Source organism: Callithrix jacchus, chromosome 2 (assembly GCF_049354715.1).
Source record: "Callithrix jacchus isolate 240 chromosome 2, calJac240_pri, whole genome shotgun sequence".
In the NCBI taxonomy this organism is placed as follows: Eukaryota; Metazoa; Chordata; class Mammalia; order Primates; family Cebidae; genus Callithrix; species Callithrix jacchus.
The window spans coordinates 44,649,329-44,663,192 of record NC_133503.1 but is presented as its reverse complement, the minus strand read 5'-3'; the positions used below and the strand labels follow the sequence as shown (position 1 = coordinate 44,663,192).

Here is a 13,864-nt window from a genome sequence, read left to right as displayed (position 1 = left end):
TGGAACTTGGAAAAATTTTTTTAATAGTTGATCTAATTCTAGGTTAGAAGAATAAATAATTGATTCATAGGAATTCTTATTCTTACAACATTTTCATATTTCTCAATAATTGCCTTGTAAAATTTTTCTTTTTATAGGTAGACTGGCGTCGTTCCTTCATTACCACTGATGTTAATCCTTACTATGATTCATTTGTCAGATGGCAATTTTTGACTTTAAGAGAAAGAAACAAAATTAAATTTGGGAAGCGGTAAGTTTGTTGTACTTGAGCATAATAAAGCAAAACTCAGTTGAGCATGGTGGCTCATGCCTGTAAACAGTGCTTTAGGAAACTGAGGTGAGGAGCTTGCTTGAGGCCAGGACTTTGAGACCAGCCTGGGCAACATAGTAAGACCACATCTCTCTCTCTATATTTATAAAAATTAGCCAGGCATGGTGGCATGCACCTGTAGTCCTAGCTACTTGAGAGGATGGGGCAGGAGGATTACTTACATGAATAAATAAATACCTCATAACCTATCATTTTCCATTATCTTTCTGTTTTTAAAATACGTTTTTTGTTTCTATTCTCTTGTGTCCTTTGTTTTCCTTTTTTCCTTACCGGTGTCTTAATTTCTCTGAGCTACTCAGTGTTTATGACAGGTATAACCAGGGAGAATGGGAGTGTGGGCTTTCATCATCTTACTAAAGACGTGAAAATAAGTTATCTGTTTTGATTAATCTACATAATCAACTTCCCTGATAGTTTCATTTCTTAAGTCAACTTATATTTTATAATCTTTTGTATCATACCACAAAGCCAAGATCAGCATATATTTTTCAGTGGTACTACCTTTGATGAAGGTAGAAAGCTTTCATTAAATAAGTAGGTTGACAGTGGAACTACCCTAAGAGTACACATAATAGATATAGATATCTACTCAGAAGTTTTAGTTACAAGACGTGTAAGAAATTAGGTGCAACACTGGCAAATATGTTAGGATAAACTGTAAATATTTTAATAATGTTTGTCACTTACTGTTTATTTTTTAGGTATACCATTTATTCTCCAAAAGATGGACAGCCTTGCATGGATCATGATAGACAAACTGGAGAGGTGATTATTTCTGAGATAGAGTCGCTTTTATAATAATCCTTAATATGACCATAGAGTTTAGGAAATAGAAACCTAAAAATAACTTGATTGCAGTGCTGAGGGATATAGTCCTGATACTCTGGTGGGTATGAAGAGGAGATAGAATATCAATACAGGTATCTGTATCTTGTATAGTACCTGGCTACTCTAAGAGTCGTCTGAGGACAGCTGCATCAGTTTGTTACTGGAAGGCGCATTGTTCAGCCTCACTCCAAAATTGTTGAATCTAAAGTTCTGGGGGTGGGGCCCAGGATTATCTTTTAACAAGCTCTCAATGTGATTTATATGCATGCTAATGTTGTGAAGCACCATTTGGAAAATAAACAGCTCTAAAAAGAAAGCATGGGGAGAGTTAATGAGATATGTGACTAATATTTGATGTACACAGATTCCATTTATATTTGCTTTGATCATGTGCCTTATTGCATATTTCTAAAGTACTTCTAGCCGTGCTTAGAAGTTCATCCCACATTCCTGTATAACACATTATTAACATTGTTCTCTGAAATACTTGAGTAAATCAAGGGTAAGTGATTTGGCTAAATAGATGGCACAGTAGAAATCGGTGAGAATGCCAGCATCTGAACTTATGATCCTCTATGATTGCGTCATTCTTAATTACCGTCTTTGAACATATTTTCAAAATCAGCCTTCAATTTTGATATAACTTATCAAAGTGAGAGTTGATCAAAATTTTAAAAGATTTGAGAGACTTAAGAAGACCCAGTAAAGTTTTAATATAGCCAATGGCAGCTGTATACTAGATTTCAATAATCCTTTATAGATTTTTCAAAGCAGTTTTTATCCATTATCTTATGTGTTCCTTAGGACAGTCCTATCTGAGACACAGCATCCTTATTTTATAGATGAGGAAAGAAAGGCTTAGAGAGAGTGTGACTACCTTGTGTCAAACCATTAGTAAGGGAGCAAACTACGTTTAGAATACACATTATCTCTGACCTCTGGTCCAGTGTCTTTCCTGGATGACTACTCTGTGGGACGTGCTCTGGGATGGAATTAGGGTTGATTGTATCTTCTTACCTCCGTTTTGGCAAGCACTATTTTGGGTGATTACTCCAAATCTCTCCTTACGTACTGGACTTCTGTGTGGATATGGTTAGCACACCACTGGCAATCTCTTTGCTGGAAAGAAAAATTATTCTAATAATGCAGGAACTCATTTTAGGGATTTGAATCAGATCTCTCACATTGATTAGCAGGTTTAAGTCAAGTGTTTTTTCCCTTAAATTTTTGTATTGTTTATTTGCTTAGGGTGTTGGACCTCAGGAATATACTTTAGTCAAATTGAAGGTGCTTGAGCCATACCCATCTAAATTAAGGTAGGTTTGCCAGAGTAATTGCTTCTTCATGTCTGAACCATCAGATAGTTACTATAAAGTCGACAACATGTTTTTACATCAATATTTGTTTTTTCTTCTTAGTGGCCTAAAAGGTAAAAATATTTTCTTGGTGGCTGCTACTCTCAGACCTGAGACCATGTTTGGGCAGACAAATTGTTGGGTTCGTCCTGATATGAAGTACATTGGATTTGAGACAGTGAATGGTGATATATTCATCTGTACCCAAAGAGCAGCCAGGAATATGTCCTACCAGGGCTTTACCAAAGACAATGGCGTGGTCCCTGTGGTTAAGGAATTAATGGGGGAGGTAAGTTGGATAGCAGATATTTTAATTTTAATTCACACATTTCAAGGAAAATTTTACCAGTGAATATTGAGAAAAGAGCATTTAAACCTTAAAAAATGAGGTATACATGCAGTAAAGTGTGTAAATAGTGTGTATTCTGGTGCATTTTCATATGTATACATACTTTCGTAAGCACCACCTAAATCAAGACATAGAAGGTTTCAGCACTCCAGAAAGCTCTCTCATGTCGATATTATTAGTACTCACTTCTCTCCTCCACAGGTAACCACTGCTCTGACTTCACCGAAGATTAGTTGTTATTCTTGAACTTTACGTAATGGAATTGTACAGTCTCACTCTTTTGTGTCTGGCTTTTTTTGCTTAACATTATGTTTGTGAGATTTGTACATATTGTAGAAGGCTTTTTTTTAATTGTTGTGTAGTATTCATTGTCATTGTATGACTGTATCATGAACATAGTGTATTTGATTTTTATGTTTCAACTCAGTAAATATCTGGTTGAAAATATAGGCAGTCCTTCCCAAGAGATTTAATAGCTACATTAGGCATTATATTATTTTAAAAGTACTATTACCTGAATTCCTGGTAATACTAAATTTGGAATTGTGCTTTTTTTTTTGGGTGAAGAAAGTCTTGGTTGATATTAATTAAATCTGGATGGCTACACACCTCATCTACTTTATTATCAATATTTCTGAGTGTGTCTTATTCCATTTAGTGAATGCTGATCTTTTCTTTGGTATCTTAAATAACTTTTTTCTCTTTTGAGATGGAGTCTCACACTGTTGCCCAGGCTGTGGTGCAGTAGATTTTTTCTTTCTTTCTTTTTTTTTTGAGATAGGGTTTCACCATGTTGGCCAGGTTGGTCTTGAACTTCTGACCTCAGAAGATCCACCCACCTTGGCCTCCCAAAGTGCTGGGATTACAGGCATGAGCCACCACACCCGGCTTTTTTTTTTTTTTTTGAGATGGAGTCTCCCTCTGTCACCTAGGCTGGAGCACAGTGGCACAATCTTGGCTCATAGCAACCTTCACCTCCTGGGTTTAAGCAATTTTTTGCATCAGCCTCCCGAGTAGCTGGAATTACAGGCTGGTCTTGAACTCGTGACTTCATGATCTCCCCGCCTCGGCCTCCCAAAGTGTTGGGATTACAGGCGTGAGCCACTGCGCTTGGCTATCTTTTGGATTTTTTCAAGTGAAATTAGAACTATCCTTTTACTTTGTCTTCATAATTACTATTTTAAATAGATGTGTAGTATCCATTCTTGTTCCTGTAGAATAATTTGTTAAATCATTTTTTTCTATCATTGAAAGCTTTTGTTGTTTCCAACAACAAATTAACTATTAGTAAATAAAAAAAATTATTTTTCCTCTCGTAGGTATAAAATAATGTGTTTTGTTTTACTTCATAAGGATTTTATTTATATTCATTTTTTTTGTTGTTTTCTTTTTTTTTTTGAAACAGAGTCTTGCTTTGTTACCCAGGCTGGAGTGCAGTGGCATGATCTCAGCTCACTGCACCCTCCGCCTCCTGGGTTCAAGCAATTCTCCTGCCTCAGCCTCCTGAGTAGCTGGGATTACAGGCGCCCGCCACCATGCCTGGCTAATTTTTTGTATTTTTATAGAGACGGGATTTCACCATGTTGACCAGGCTGGTCTCAAGCTCCTGACTGCAGGTGATCCGCCAGCCTCGGCCTCCCAACGTGCTGGGATTACAGATGGGAGCCACCATACTCAGCCTATATTCATTTTTTAGTTGACAGAAATTGTATTTATGGTACACAACGTGTTTTGACATATATGTACATTGTGAAATGGCTACATTAAGATAATTAACAAATTCATACCTTACATATTTTCTGTGGTGAGAACAATTAAAATCTAAGTCAGGTGCAGTGGTGTGCACCTGTAGTGCCAGGTACTTGGGTGGCTGAGACCTCAAGAGGCTTGCCTGAACCCAGGAATTTGAGCCAGTAGAATGCTGTGATAGCACCTGTGAATAACCACTACACTCTAGCCTGGGCAACATAGCAAGGCTCTGTCTCTTAAAAAAAATCTGCACAGCTGTTTTCAAGTATAAAATACATTGTTATTTCCTATAGTCATCATGTTATACAATATACTTCTTGAATTTATATATTTTTGATTACTAGCTTCTCAGGGCTTAAAATATTGACATAGTTTTAATTTTAATGGTCACAATGAATTTCTTCACCTTTTATATTGATTTTTTTTTCTTATGCAGGAAATTCTTGGTGCATCACTTTCTGCACCTTTAGCATCATATAAGGTGATTTATGTTCTCCCGATGCTAACTATTAAGGAGGATAAAGGTAAAGAGTTTATGTACTTCTACAAATATTTTGCTAATCACATTTTGGTTCTAGTTATTAATTCCACACTTTGTTTTATAAGGCACTGGTGTGGTTACAAGTGTTCCTTCCGACTCTCCTGATGATAATGCTGCCCTCAGAGACTTGAAGAAGAAGCAAGTAAGTATCTGAGTTTCATGTTTGTATTTCCTCCTCCCATCTCATTGCTTAGGTACTGCTGAACTACACTGTGGGACTAGGCAAAAAAGCTATGCATTTATTTTTAAACTGCTACCTCTAACCTGTTTCTTGATGTTTATATATTTTCTGTGGTTTGAATTTTAATTCTATTTCACAGAATTTTGAAAAAGTTTTTCTGATATTCACATTTTCATTGAAATCTAGCTTATGAACCTCAATTTAAGTGATATGTGTATGTCTTTGTACATTTTTGCTTTTGGCTATACATTTCATCATTTAGGCTGTTCATTATAACTTAAGCTATTACATTTTTGAAGGTTGCAGACCCCTTCTTAAAATATTTGGTAAAATTAGAAAATTGCTCTCTATGGAGAGAGGAACAAATAATAGTTTTAAGAAAGTTTGGGGGTTGCTTCTCTCAGTGATTTTACCAGTGAAGTGTTGATCATTAGTGTTAACTTGCAAATTTTTTTGTAGGCCTTACGAGCAAAGTATGGAATTAGAGATGACATGGTCTTGCCATTTGAGCCGGTGAGTACTTAGATAATTCAGAATATTTACATCCATCTCTTTATCAGAGAAAAAGAAGCACTAACATGTTTTCCTTGTAACAAAATTAATTGGTGGAGTATGAAAATAAGAGAGTTTACTTAAGGACTTACTCACTTTAATTTGATATCTGCTATGGTAGATAAAAGCAAAAGAGGGCCGGGCGCGGTGGCTCACACCTGTAATCCCAGCACTTTGGGAGGCCGAGGCGAGTAGATCACGAGGTCAAGAGATCAAGACCATCCTGGTCAACATGGTGAAACCCCGTCTCTGCTAAAAATACAAAAAATTAGCTGGACACAGTGGCATGTGCCTGTAATCCCAGCTGCTCAGGAGGCTGAGGCAGGAGAATTGCCTGAACCCAGGAGGCGGAGGTTGCGGTGAGCTGAGATCGCGCCATTGCACTCCAGCCTGGGTAACGAGCGAAACTCCATCTCAAAAAAAAAAAAAGAGCAAAAGAAAAACTAACAGTTATTTTCTTACCACCTGGCATCTGCAGTTCTGGAACAAATAGCGCTTTTGTTTGAGATGGAGTTTCACTGTTTTCGCCCAGGCTGGAGTGCAATGGTGTGATTTTGGTTTACTGCAACCTTTGCCTCCTCAGTTCAAGCAATTCTTCTGAGCAGTTCTTCTGCATCAGACCTCCCTAGTAGCTGGGATTACAGGTGCCTGCCACCACGCCTGGCTAATTTTTGTATTTTTATTAGAGTTGGGATTTCACCGTGTTGGCCAGGCTAGTCTTGAACTCCTGACCTTAGGTGATTTGCCCACCTCGGCCTCCCAAAGTGCTGGGATTATGGGCTTGAGCCACTGCGCCTGGCCTACAAATAGCTTTTTAACATTACCAGTTTTATAGTAGTTTGCTTTGCTAGTGTGATCAATTTCCTGACTTCTGAAGACAAAATTTTGCCCTATTATGCATGAATGTTTTTTGTAACCACAATAACTTTAACAAAATCCTATGTAACTCTGTTTTATGTTTCTTGTATTTTCATATTAGTGTCTGTAGAAAAAAACTTTTAAATTACCAGCAAGTGATTTTCATTTCATGAAGGATCCAGAGGAATTAATGTAAACCAAAAGCACAGCATCCATGAAACTAGTTGTTTACTTCAGTGGTCCCCAACCTTTTTGGTGCCAGGGACTGGTTTTGTGGAAGACAGTTTTTCTATGGACTGGCAGGGTGTGGTAGGGAAATGGTTTCGGGATGAAACTGTATCACCTTACATCATCAGGCATTAGATTCTTAATAAGCAGTGTGCAACCTAGATCCCTTCATGCACAGTTCACAATAGGGTTTGTGCTCCCATGAGAATCTAACATCACCCATGATCTGACAGGAGGCATAGCTCAGGGGGTGATGTTCGCCTGTTGCTCACCTTCTGCTGTGTGGTCTGGTTCCTAATGCCATGTACTTGTACCAGTCTGTATCCCTGTAATTGGGGGCCCCTGGTTTATATATTTTGCTAGTTTCAGCATGAATTACTTAGATAATTATAAGCCAGCAGAGGATAGAGTGCTGGGAAAAGGGTGTGTGGTAGAGGCAGGGCATTGGAAGAGGGTTTGGTGCACAGAGTTTGAGTGGTTCCTGTGGAGAGTAGGAGGACAAATTTACATCCGGAAGTTAGTCTCTCTGTGATTACTTCGTGTGTGGCAGTGTCGTAATGACATATAAAATCCGAAATGTCTTTACTGGACATTAGAGGCAAAAAGACTGTGCCCCATAGGGCTGTGTGTTCAGTCAGTGTGAACAGGCTCCTGATTGCTGTTTGCTGCAGGTGCCAGTCATTGAAATCCCAGGTTTTGGAAATCTTTCTGCCGTAACCATTTGTGATGAGTTGAAAATTCAGAGCCAGAATGACCGAGAAAAACTTGCAGAAGCAAAGGAGAAGTTATATCTAAAAGGATTTTATGATGGTGTAAGTAATAATTTTTTTGTTTTTATTTGATTTACTCCATGCTCTGTGGCTTTCTTCTTAATTAGAAAAAATGTAGAAAAATTTAACATAGTTTCAGCTATACATTGATTTAAGAGCTTAATATGAGAATGTATTTTGTTTCCAAATTTCTATTTTTTTTCATGTCCTTTGCCTAAAAGCATTTGCAGAAATTGTCTTTTTTGTGCCCTCTAGGGATCTCTATGGAGTGAATTTCTTGACATGATATTTCAAATTAGTTCATATTATTATACAATAAACCTCAAAGGTTTATTGAATGGAGAACACCTGGTCCCTTCCTTGGCTCTTTTAGTTAAGGAGTTTATATTTTAGATAAGCAGTTTTATTCAGTCCATTAATTTATTTATTAATGTCTACTAAATGCCAGGTGAGCTCAACAAACATGTTCTGAACCATTCTTTTGTCCTAATTGTGCATATGTTAATGTGGTTTACATTTCTAAGGAAAGAAGGCTAGGCTAGAGAACATAAAATTTAAACAATTTGTTAGGTGCTTCAGGTTTAAAGGAAGACTTTTAAGGACATCAACAAGTATGTTTTTTAGTTTCAGCTTTCCTTCATTTTTCTGGATAACCAAGAATTGGTTATATATCTTTTATTGAAGTGATACATATTTTGAGTGATGATAAAAGCCAACACTTATATAGCACTTATATATTGGCTTACTTAATTCTGAAAATAACGCCATTCTGAAGTGTAGGCAGTCTTATCCCCAATTTACAGATGAGGAAATGGAGGCACAAAGAGATTAACTGATTTCCTCGAGATTGGTCAGATAGTTAGCCAGGGATTCAAACTAGGTAGCCTGGGTTGTGTGGGGGGGGAGGGAGTGGGGAGGTAGCCTCCACCTCCTGGGTTCCAGAGATTCTCCTGCCTCAGACTCCCAAATAGCTGGGACTACAGGCGCGTGTCATCATACCCAGCTAATTTTTGTATTTTTAGTAGAGATGGGGTTTTAACATATTTTTAGTAGAGACGGGGTTTTAACCAATATGTTAAAAATCCTGAACCCAAGTGATATGCCTGCCTCGGCCTCCCAATAACATATGCTGGATTACATGTGTGAGCCATCGCACCCGGCCAGATTTGTGTTCTTTTTCTTTTTGAGACGGAGTTTTGCTCTGTTGCCCAGGCTAGAGTACAGTGGCTCGGTCTCATCTCACTGCGACCTCTGCCTCCCGGGTTCATGCAGTTATCCTGCCTCAGCCTCTCGAGTGGCAGGCGGGCACCACCACGCCCAGCTAATTCGGATTTGTGTTGTTAACTACACCATAATGGTCATTAAGTTATATTTAATGTTGGATTAAATAGATAATGAAGTATTTTGGTACATTAGAGGTTTAGAATATCAAAAAAGAGTGCATGCCTTTTCTACCTAAGATAGAACAATTTGAGAGAAATACAAGAGTCATGTAGATGAAGATGAATATATCTGCTTTATTACCTAAGAAAGCTGGAAGGGAATTGAGATTTAATTGGTGGCAACAATGGATAAGCTAATACTTTGCCCTAGAATATAATTGGCCTACTGAGAAAAAGATAGAGGTGAAACAGTAGGCCTCCTTTTAAGAGCAAGGTTTATCACATGGCCAGGCAAAGAATACTCACCTGCAGCAGGTGGGGTTACAAAGAGGAGCCTAAATTAGATGAAGCCGAATATGCTTAGTTCTTTCTGAAACCATCAGGAATGAGGTGAGTTAGCATAGTTGAAGTCTGTTCACGTGGAAACTTAAGAAGAGGTGGAAGTGAGTATTCCTGTCCTAATCATGCTCATGCTAGGTATCTCAGTTACTGACAGAAAGATAAGTGTGTTATAAATATTAATTATCATGCTATACCAAAATGAAAAGTTATCATTATAAATATGATAAATTTCATACTACAAAAATTTCTGTGGGCAGAGCAAATTAATTAGGGAAAATTAGGAAAGAAACTCAAGGAAGATTTTAACTGCTTTATATGTGTTTTTCTCCCTTCTCATCCTTTTAGGTTATGTTGGTGGATGGATTTAAAGGACAGAAGGTTCAAGATGTAAAGAAGACGATTCAGAAAAAGATGATTGACACTGTATGTGATAGGCTATGCTCTGAAGGCTGTTTTAGAAGAACTGTTAGTTAATAAACTTGACAGTGTTACTAGCAGTGAGTTCTATAGTAGAACCTGGGGCTGTGATAAAGATATATAGTTTTGCAGCAGAAAATAGACCTATTTAGCAATTCATTTAACTTGAACATCCCATCTATAATGGTGCTAAAAGTCGTGTTCTAAAGTCAATGTGTGCATAGCATATATAGAGAATTTGGATGATACTTCTGGCAGTGGCCATTGTAGATACTGGTAGTAGTTACAACCCCCTCTTTCTTTGGTGTTTTTTACTGTCATCCTCTCATCCTCCATTTTTGTTACAACTCTCTTCTAAGTAGCTGAGTTAACTCCTACATTTTTATTTTTATTTATTTATTTTTAATTGCATTTTAGGTTTTGGTGTACATGTGCAGAACATGCAAGATAGTTGCATAGGTACACACGTGGCAGTGTGATTTGCTGCCTTCCTCCCCTTCACCTACATCTGGCATTTCTCCCCATGCTATCCCTCCCCAGCTCCCCGCCCGCTATCCCTCCCCTATTCCCCCCAATAGACCCCAGTGTATAGTGCTCCCCTCCCTGTGTCCATGTGTTCTCATTGTTCATCACCCGCCTATGAGTGAGAACATGCGGTATTTCATTTTCTGTTCTTGTGTTAGTTTGCTGAGAATGATGTTCTCCAGATTCATTCATGTCCCTACAAAGGACACGAACTCATCATTTTTGATTGCTGCATAATATTCCATGGTGTATATGTGCCACATTTTCCTAGTCCAGTCTATCATTGATGGGCAACTCCTACATTTTTATTTTTGACAACTTCGTATACCCATAATACAGAGACAATAAGTCTGTTAGGCTTTTTGAAATAAAAAAGCAGCAAATTTCCTCATTACCTTTCTGTAATTTAAATTTCTCTTCCTTTCAGGGGTTAACATTTAACCATTTTAGTATTGATCTCCGTCTCTTATAGATATCTGGTCTAAATGCTTGTGGTATGATTTTTTTTCTCCCCCAGGGTTAGGCATCAGCCACTGATGACCTACTCTTAGAAGGAGTAGGAGGAAGATCAAGGTTATACTCTTCCCCCTACTTTTTGTTTTCTCTTACGTCCCACATTTATCGGTATATACTGCTGTATACACTGTCTTCTCCATATACTGTAGCAATAACTAATGTTAGATCAATAGTCATTATTTACATTTTTGAGACATAGCTCATCCACAATGTAGTGTACAATAATTTTTCATCCTCAGCTTTTTGTTTTCCGTAGGATTAATAATTACGTTTTTTTTTTATTCTTTTTTTTTTTTTGAGACTGAGTCTTGCTCTGTTGACCAGGCTGGAGTGCAACAACGCATTCTCGGCTCACCGCAACCTCCACCTCAGTTTAAGCGATTCTTCTGCCTTGGCCTTTTATGTAGCTGGGATTACAGGTGCATGCCATCATGCCTGGCTAATTTTTGTGTTTTTAAGTAGAGACAGGGTTTCACCATGTTGGTCAGGCTGGTCTTGAACCCCTGACCTTGTGATCTGCCTGCCTCAGCCTCCCAAAGTGTTGGGATTATAGGCGTTAGCCACTGTGCCCGCCTTTTTTTTTTTTTAATTCTTAACTTTTGTTTTTTGAGATGGAGTTTTGCTCTTGTTGCCCAGGCTGGAGTGCAGTGGCGCAATCTCGGCTCACCACAACCTCCACCTCCCGGGTTCAAGCGATTCTCCTGCCTCAGCCTCCCGAGTAGCTAGGATTACAGGTATGCACTGCCACGCCTGGATAATTTTGTATTTTTAGTAGAGGCAGGGTTTTTCCGTGTTGGTCAGGCTGGTCTCAAACTTCTGACCTCAGGTGATCCGCCTGCCTCCATCTCCCAAAAAGCTCGGATTACAGGCATGAGCCACCATGCCCTGGCCTTAAAATTCTTAATTTGAAATATCAATACTCTGTTTCTCAACTCTTTCCCAACTGTATATTCTCTCTCTCAGTTCAAACACATCAGTATGCTTTCAGTTCTGTCTCAGAGAAAGCTCTTCCAGAGCTTTCTGGCTTTAGTCTGAACTTGTTGCTTACTGTCCTGATGCACAGATGTTATCTTGGATGTTCCTCTAGTATTACTAAGAATCCCCTTTGCTTCTCTTGAGCTGGATCTCCTGTTTCCTTGATCCCATGTCTGCGTCTTTCTTGTATTATTTCTCATTTTGGTGAAGGTCTGCCTCTAAGCTTTTCTGAGAAAGGGTGTCTGGAAGGTAAATTGTTATGAGTTTTCATGTCTGAAATATGTCTTCTACCTTTATATTGGATTGCCTGGGTATGGATTTTGGATTGGAAATAATTTCCCTTAGAGACTTGAGAACATTATTACCCCATTGTCTTCTGGTTCATTGATGATATTAAGAGTTGAAAACTCTTTGGTAGTGACTGATGTTCTTGTAAATAACTTGTTTCTCCTGACTTTTGAGGCTTGTACAGTCTTTTCTTCTCCCAGTGTTCTGAAATTTCATGATTTGCCTTGGTGTAGGTCAGTTTTCATTCATTCTACTGGGTGCTTGGTGGGCCCCTTCAATGTGGAAACTTTGTGTTCTTCGATTTGGGGAACATTTCTTGGCTTTTTTCTTGATTTCTTCATTTTTTCTTATTCTCTATTTTCACTTTTTGATTTCCTATCATTCAGATACTGAACCTCTTAGCTCCTGGCAGTCCTGCTAGTCTTCTTTGTGGGATAGTCCCTCAGTGTTTTCCTCTTGAGCTTTGGTTTACTATGTGCTTTTATTTACTATTTGTGTGTGTGTATGCAACAAATTTATAAGAAATTCTTTTTAAAGAATCTTTGTTTGGAAAATTTCAAATATATAAGAAAGTAGAGAGTAGTATGATAAATTCCTGTATACCTATCACCCAGATTCAACAATTACTAATTTTGGGCCAGTCCAATAATAGATTCTTATTTTCTGATTGATTTTCTTTTTAAATAGGGGCCTTGCTATATTGCCCAGGCTGGTCTGGCTTTGGGCCCAAGTGATCTTCCCATCTCAGCTTCTTGAGTAGCTGGGACTACAGGCATATGCTACCATGCCTGGCTGATTGGTCCTTTGTTGTAGGATGCTATTCTTGTTTCATAGATGGGACATCTTAATCTTATTTGTCTGAGGAAGGCTGTTGATATGTAATATATTTTGATGTAAAAGGATTGTTTTTGCATATGGGTAGGAGTTGTCACTGGGCTTCACTGGGGGAGATCTAGAAAGGGCCATTTGGACCCTGGGGACTCTCAGATGTTAATTTTTTTGTTTTAGTATTTGTGTTTGGGTTTGTTAGATTTCCCTACAGAGGATTCTTCCAATCTCTAGCTCAAAAAGTCTAAGTGGCCAGGCATGGTGGCTTACACCTGTAATCCCAACACTTTGGGGGGCTGAGGTAGGCAGATCACTTGAGGTCAAGAGTTTGAAACTAGCCTGGCCAACATGGTAAAACCCTGTTTCTTCTAAAAATACAAAAATTATCTGGCCGTGTCGGTACCTGCCTGTAATTCCAGCTATTTGGGAGGTTGAGGCATGAGAATGCTTGAATCTGGGAGGCAGAGGTTGCACTGAGCCGATATGGCACCACTGTACACCAGCCTGGGTGACAGAGCACTGTCTCAGAAAAAAAGAAAAGAAAAGAAAAAAGATCTAAGCAACTGAGCATTTTGGGAGTTGAATGGGAGAAGATAGCTAGGATTGTGTACCAATATCTGGTATGCTGACTTTCACTTAACTCCCTTGTTTTTACTGTGATACTTTAGCTTTCTCTCTAGTTCAGAGACTTTTAAAAATCTTTTCCAGAGAATTAGCCTTTTTTGTTGTTGTTGTTCTGGCATAGGTAGGGGCAGTATATGGGGTTCTCACCTCTATTTTATTTTATTTTTTCACCACTTCCAGGATACCCACTTCTTTAAATGACTTTAGTTGGTGTTCTTCTTTTCA

The 13,864-nt window shown here is 38.4% G+C and overlaps 1 protein-coding gene across 7 annotated transcripts in view; it reads left to right on the top strand.

Moving 5' to 3' along the window:
* The window catches only part of LARS1 (leucyl-tRNA synthetase 1), a 74,335-nt gene that overhangs the window by 24,155 nt on the left and 36,316 nt on the right, over window positions 1-13,864 (top strand). For all 7 annotated transcript variants that reach the window (XM_078362324.1, XM_078362321.1, XM_078362315.1 and 4 more), the window contains 9 exons: window positions 138-250; window positions 1,033-1,096; window positions 2,408-2,475; window positions 2,578-2,803; window positions 5,049-5,136; window positions 5,219-5,295; window positions 5,794-5,847; window positions 7,644-7,784; window positions 9,812-9,889. In XM_078362324.1, the coding sequence (XP_078218450.1) occupies window positions 138-250; window positions 1,033-1,096; window positions 2,408-2,475; window positions 2,578-2,803; window positions 5,049-5,136; window positions 5,219-5,295; window positions 5,794-5,847; window positions 7,644-7,784; window positions 9,812-9,889 (909 nt within the window). The remainder of the gene's footprint in view (window positions 1-137; window positions 251-1,032; window positions 1,097-2,407; window positions 2,476-2,577; window positions 2,804-5,048; window positions 5,137-5,218; window positions 5,296-5,793; window positions 5,848-7,643; window positions 7,785-9,811; window positions 9,890-13,864) is intronic.